This window comes from Fulmarus glacialis, unplaced genomic scaffold (assembly GCF_000690835.1).
Source record: "Fulmarus glacialis isolate BGI_N327 unplaced genomic scaffold, ASM69083v1 scaffold9177, whole genome shotgun sequence".
Lineage (NCBI taxonomy): Eukaryota > Metazoa > Chordata > Aves > Procellariiformes > Procellariidae > Fulmarus > Fulmarus glacialis.
In genome coordinates, this window is record NW_009221241.1 from 69744 (window position 1) to 76215 (window position 6472).

General features: G+C 44.0%; 1 protein-coding gene across 1 annotated transcript; it reads right to left on the reverse strand.

The window, feature by feature from the left end:
* Positions 1-79: 79 nt before the first annotated feature.
* Positions 80-5361, reverse strand: MRPL33 (mitochondrial ribosomal protein L33; the record flags this gene model as incomplete). The annotated part of the gene is made up of 3 exons (XM_009581025.1): positions 80-395; positions 2598-2704; positions 5343-5361. Coding segments are annotated over 3 exons (176 nt in total), but the record flags the coding sequence as incomplete, so codon positions are not given.
* Between the last annotated feature and the right edge of the window lie 1111 nt (positions 5362-6472).

The window sequence follows — 6472 nt, forward strand, 5'->3', positions numbered from 1 at the left end:
TAATTTTTATTGCCTTATAAAACAATAGTTCCTTTGAAGATTACAGCCTCTTTCACAATGGAAAACACAGACAATGGGATTTGCTATTTAATTTTTTTTTAATTGAGCACTGTAAAAATAACTCAAAAGATAAATAAATGTTACTGTGATGATCTATGTCCAGACATTAAGAATTTTCTCTCTCTACATTGTTTTATTCACAATGGCCTTCAAATCACAGGAGACGGTGATCCCAGTTCATTTCCTCTCTTTTCAGCCCATGTCGCTGGATTTCTGAATCAGTGTTCACCCCGTCCTCCCCCTAAACCATCCTCTCCTCATGCATAAATCAAGTCCAGTCATTGTTCAGATAGAGCGGATTTTTCTCTTCTCTGTGAAGAGGACACGTTTTTTTGCTATAGGGAAAAAAAGAATCTGTTAAGAAGCCTGAAGTGTTAAAATTCAATTCAACGAGCCTACGTCCCTTTCTCCTGGCTGCCTTCGCTGCTTAAATGAGCGTGGAGCAACTGACTGGCACAGCGCTGCTGTTAACCAACTCTTGAAGGAGTTTAGTAGCGCTTTCACTTTACCACATGTAATTTTCAGTTCCTAAGAGGTCCATTTTACCTCTGTGAAAATAAGTATCAGGATTTGAGTGGCTGAAAACATTCAACAGCTGCTCTGTGTGACTATTCTGAGTCACAGCTGCTCGATGTAGGGACAAAAATAGGTTCTTACTGCTTTCTACTACTCTTCAACTTCAGAGCCCAAACAACTACAGATGATGAGCTGGATCTCGTCAGTCTCACAGACTGACTGAAAAGTTAACTAAGTGTCCTGTGGATCTCTCAATGAGGCACAAACTGACCCTGCCTCCAACGCCTGATGCAGATGTTAGCAAAGTCAGTTCAGCTACAAGTTAAGCATAGTCAATGCATTACTGAAAAAAAAATTAAAAAAATAAATCAAAGCAAAGCTTTACAATGCCATTTGAAAAGCACCACTGTTCCGATTAAACTTCATTATATGAATTCCTTTGAAAGCTACGCAAGAGCAATCCACGCAGTAACAAAATCTCTTCTTCCACATAAAAGTTTCGCTTTAAGAAATAGTGCAACTTAGTAACACATTCTGTCGCTGCAGTTAGGAGGTAGTGAAACTTCGGCACTACTGCCACTACTTCACTAAAAAGCTTCATTCTGTGGAGGTCCCAGGTTTTTGAGAAGTATAAAACATAAGGTGAAAATACATGCCAAGTGAAAATGCTTCCTAACATATTCCTGATGTGAGTTGGTATCTAGACTCAAATTTACTTCCCTTCACACATGCAGCACTTTCTCACATCAATTTCTCACTTGTGTTCTACTACAGGCTACAAAGATCAGAGCTTTTTTTCTTAATTACTTCCAATTTCGTACTTCAACAACCTACTACATGTTCTGCAACAGAAGCGCTACTTAGCCTGAGCTCTCCGCTCTCTTCACATTTCCTACAAGTTGCGAAGCTTCTGGAGGATCACTTTGCACAATGTTTCGATGCAGTAATTTAAACTTTTCTTATTCAAGAAAATAATCCCAGTGATCTCCAATTCCCTTTCTGTATGGAATTCAGATGGAGAGCCATAACCTCTGTCAGCATGAGTGCTTTGATAAGAGCATACTGCTTCTCTGGTGGTTTCTCTCACCTGCCATAAAGCTCCTGTACCGTTAGATCTGAGTATGAAAAGGTTAGTCATCTAACAAGAACATAGAATTGTAAGAAAAAATAAGCCTGAAGCACATAACTACTGGCCATGCATTATGTTATCTACTTAGAACTGCTTAATACATTTCTTTATTCTATAGATTTAAATAAGCCTTTTTTGCATTAACTGCCCCATGCTATTTCTAGCATGGTCTGGTTTAAATTCTAAGTTTTCCCAAATCATGCTTTTTAATGTTAAATTAAGCTTTTTAATGTTAACTACAGACTTGTTCCTCCCCCAGAAACTTGAGCTCTAAGTCACCTTTCAAAAAGCTTGGTGAGCAAAAGGCAGCTTGGCAAGTGCTATAACCCCCCAACAAATCAGATTCTTAAACTGAGAAAATTTGCAAGAATCAGAGGAACACAAAAGAACCCACAAACTGTCATCTGGAGAGCCGTATCATTTGTGGAGAAAGAACTTGTGTTTATTTCTTTAAAAGTCCATTTTGTAAGTGATGGCTAAAATTTATTGTCTAGAGCACCCATGGCAGTTTAACAGAACATTCCTATTGATGCATACTTCGTGGCTGCTTGTTGGAGGTAGCACAGTCTAACAAACCACACAAAGAAACAGAATGAAAGAACTCCTGTGTCACTTTGCTTTGCCACTGACATGTGGCATGGCTGTCACCAAAGACTGTGATGTGCTGGGCAAGTCGTTACTTTGTTTCACTGCCACAATCTGCAAAATGAGGGTAACGTTTATTTCCCACTGGAATTTCATGAAGAACAGCAACTGTACAGTCATCTGAGTATGAAACACGTTATGACATATTCTGCTTAGATGGGAGAAATCCTGTTATATTCAAATCTTTTGCCCCACACAGTCAGAGAAGCTTATACAAAGCAGGCTGATTTCTTCCCCAAGCTCTTACCGATGGGATCGTATCTCAGCAGGACCAGTTTTTCCTGCAGTCGGAGTCTCCTGACGTTGAAACAGTAGCCTGTCTCAGCCGCACTTTTCATCCTCACCAGAATGTATCTAAAGTCACAAGGAATGTCTCTGTGTCAGTGCACAGGCACACAGCAACGGCCCACCGCTTGTCTGCCAGGGCATGGTCAAATGGACAAGCTTTTAGCATAAACAATTTGGCAGAATCGCATAAGATACTTCATTTCAACTTCATGGATGTTCTGGATGGGAGCATCAATACTATATGCTAAACTTGTAACACAGACACTATAAACCATAAGCTCCAGCATCAAGTTTAAGTAAATAACTCTCGAACAGAATACAAATCCAGAAAGAAGTGGCTCCTCCACAAAACAGTGAGGAAGAAAAACAGGAAAGAATGAAAGAAAGAAAGGAAAAAAAAAAAGATCAGCATACAATTGAGTCACTATGGCTTAAAAGATAATGGCAAGAGAGGAAGGATGATGGTAGTTAAAGATGTTCGGGCTGTAGATAACGCTGTATGGCAGACTATCACTTCCACATGCAGAGAGGAACCCGAGCAGATAGGATGGAACAAGAGGCATGGAAAAGGAGAAGCAGAGCCCCCGGCACTGTCCATCCCGCTAGAGATACAGGGCTTGACGTTAACCCAGCCATGGGAACCTCCTTCCCCACTGGAGGGCTCTCGGTCTGTGGGGCGGACTGGCAGCAGCTGCCGTGTCCCTGGGAGGAGGGAAAGCCAGGAGACTGAGAAAGCTGCCACCACACCCCCCACCCTGGAAGCATGCCGACATCTGCGCAACTTCCCAGACACAGGACACCTTCTGAAGTTTCAAAAGAAAGGTCAAACCCTTTAACCAGTCTGCAAATTACATCTTTCTCTTCCATTGCAATAAAGAGATGGATACATCTCTGTACATGGGCATTCAATTCACTTTCCTGCTTCTAATACAAAATGGTCTGTCAAAATTAACCTTGAAGAGACATCCATTCTTCCTCACTTGTGCAGCTCTGACCAGTGTACTTCCTTGAGCTCTCCCTTTTCCGCTTTGCAATCTAATTTACTGTTGAGTTCAAAATAAACAGAAAACCACTGGATTCCTGCAGACCAACTGACCAAGCATAGTCTAGGGATTATCCCTGATTATTGTCCTCTCCTGTACACTACTGCAGGTGTGATCTGTAGCACCAGTAACCACACAGACTCCTTCCCCTACACCTCACCCACTTCCTCAAAGCCTGTGTGCAGTTTCCCCTTTCTGGGGGAATCAGTGGTATCACTATGACCAGGCCTTGAAATTCTTGTGCACCACATATCTGAGGCCAAGCCCTTTCTGAACAATACACCTTGTTCAGAAAACTTGCTCCCCAATGAAGAAATGTAACTAGGAGCAGAGGCAGAAAAGAACAGTGGAAAGCTATCAGGACACGGGGAGAAAACCCAAGGGTAGCACAGAAGGATAAATAATATAAGGAGATAATACATTCCTGAAGTATATATGGGACTATACAAAAAACAGAGAAAGAAAGATCAGGAAAAAAAAGAAAAGGGCGGGGGGAAGTCACTACATTAACATTAGTAACACCATTTTTAAAAGTTACTTTTTCACCTCGCGGAAACATCCTGCTTTGCTGTGTTTGTTTCTACGAACAGATAACAGTAGAATGCTGAGATGTCAAACTGCTCTCTTCCCTGTCAGGCATATACTTGGGATGTGCTTTCTTAATTTCAAACCCTGACAATTGTGCAGAAATCCTGTAACAGAAGAATCTCTTTAAACCCAGCAAGTGGTTGGTACTGTTGGGGGCCAATTCTTAAAAAATCAGAAAATGTAGCAAAGGCCACAGATCCCGAGGTTGTGCGGTACCAATGTAACACGCTTGCACAGAATGCAACTTCTGAGAATCAGAAGAGAGGAATGTATTCATATAAACGTATCAGTTTAGCCCCTTGGATTTGTCTAGCTAATTTTCTTACAAATAGCATTTTGGATGCAAGTCATTCTCTCCACGTGATCTTGTCTCCTTGCATCCACACTGGAAGACCACTGGTGTGCTGAAAGTGTATATTCCTTCCTTTCCAACCCTTAAAACACATCAGCTTTCTTTACAGCTCAAAGGACTGTGACTAATTTTCTCCCAGAGCCCACTAACATCTCTCCTGAGCTGGACTACAGAGCAAATCGAGATGCCCAGAGCACTGACTGCGCCCTATCCACTCCTCACGTATAAACATACGAACATCCTAAAATCGGGAAGTGTTCTGCACCCTGCCTATGAGAAAGGTTCACAGCACCTGCCCAAAGCCCAGCCCACAAACACCACAAAGACCCAAGCTGTACCTCAGCTTGCCCTCCTCAGCTAAAAAGTATGAAAGGTAAACAAGGGGAAGATTATGTGGATAATTTATAGCCTCTCTCTAATCATAAAGCAGAGGCGTGCTTCTCCTGCGCAGGGTGCTTTGGATATTACAGCTCAGCTCAACGCAACAGCCCATAGGACAAAACCTGCCTTTGCTGCATTTTTAGAACTTAGGGTTTTTTCCACGCCATTCCGTACTTACCTGTGAAAAGACACACATGCAGAAGGACAGAGAGGGTGCAGCTAGACTCAAGGATTGCAATTCTCTTGGGTATATCATAGAGAAGCCTAATGTTTTGTAAAGTCACTTGAAGATACAGGGTGGTAGCAGAAATCAAAAACCGGTGAGGAAAACATCACTTACTTAGATTTGCTCTTGGCCACTGGTTTTTTGCAGCACAAAGAAGAGAAAAAAAAGAAGAAACAGTTATCATTTTATCTTGTTTCCTTTATATGCAACCTATGAAGATTAAGTTTTCCACTGCCTGCCTTTGCAATAGCCCCAGATAGATTGTGCAGAGATCTACTGTCACAAAAAAATGCCACTCGTCCTTCCATCTATGTGCTCCCAGTTCCCTGCTCTTTCTTCCATCATACCGCCTTTATAAGCGTCAGTGCACACGCAGCGCCTAGCGCAACAGACTGCACTTGTTGCAGCCTCCAGATGTTTTCAATATAAAGCTTCAATGCTGAATATGAGTTCACTAGATGAATACACAGTTAAGGCAGGTATGAACCGACGCTGCTGGTGAAAACAGCAGTCCCACTCTCCCCTACTTGCTTACACCCACTCCTGCTGCAGTTCCTGCCGTAGTGCCAACACAAAGGTTTGCGTGGCCACACGGTGAACCAGACCGGGCAGCTGTCCTCAGACGAGACTAACCTTCTCACAAGGCTGGTTTTAGGCTCCCTGATCTAACTCACAACATAGCATGCAACAGGCAGAATTTCATTCTGTCAGCTCAGTGAATTTAAAGTAATCATAAATCTACAGCATAAATGCAAAAAACACCCCACCGAAATTTAAAAAATTGCTCATCTGTATTCTGTCCGTGAAAGTCTTGCTTAGGCCATCGTGACCTTTGGGTCCACCCGAAGCGTACCCAGGTACCGCGAAGGCCACGTTTCTCCCCTCACGCTCTCTCCCCCACCACCCGACTGCCGCCGGCGACTTCCCGCTTTTCCACTCGAGAGCTGAAGCTTCCCACCTTCCCCTCTGAGGGCTCCCAAGTTCCGCCTCCCGCGAGCACCCCACCTTGCCCCCTGTCACCGGGCCTAGCGCTCTGCCAACGGCACCCCTCACCCAACCCCCGTCGGCCTCTCCACCAGCCTTCGTCTTCCGCAGCCCCACAGAAGCCGCCCTCCCCGGGGGACAAGGAGACCCAGCCAGCTGGGAGCGGCAGGCTCCATCTCCTCAGGGGAGAGAGGCAGACGGGCTGACCCAAGGGCAGGGCACGGGCCGCCTCCCGCCCCGGCCTCGCGCCCTCCAACGGC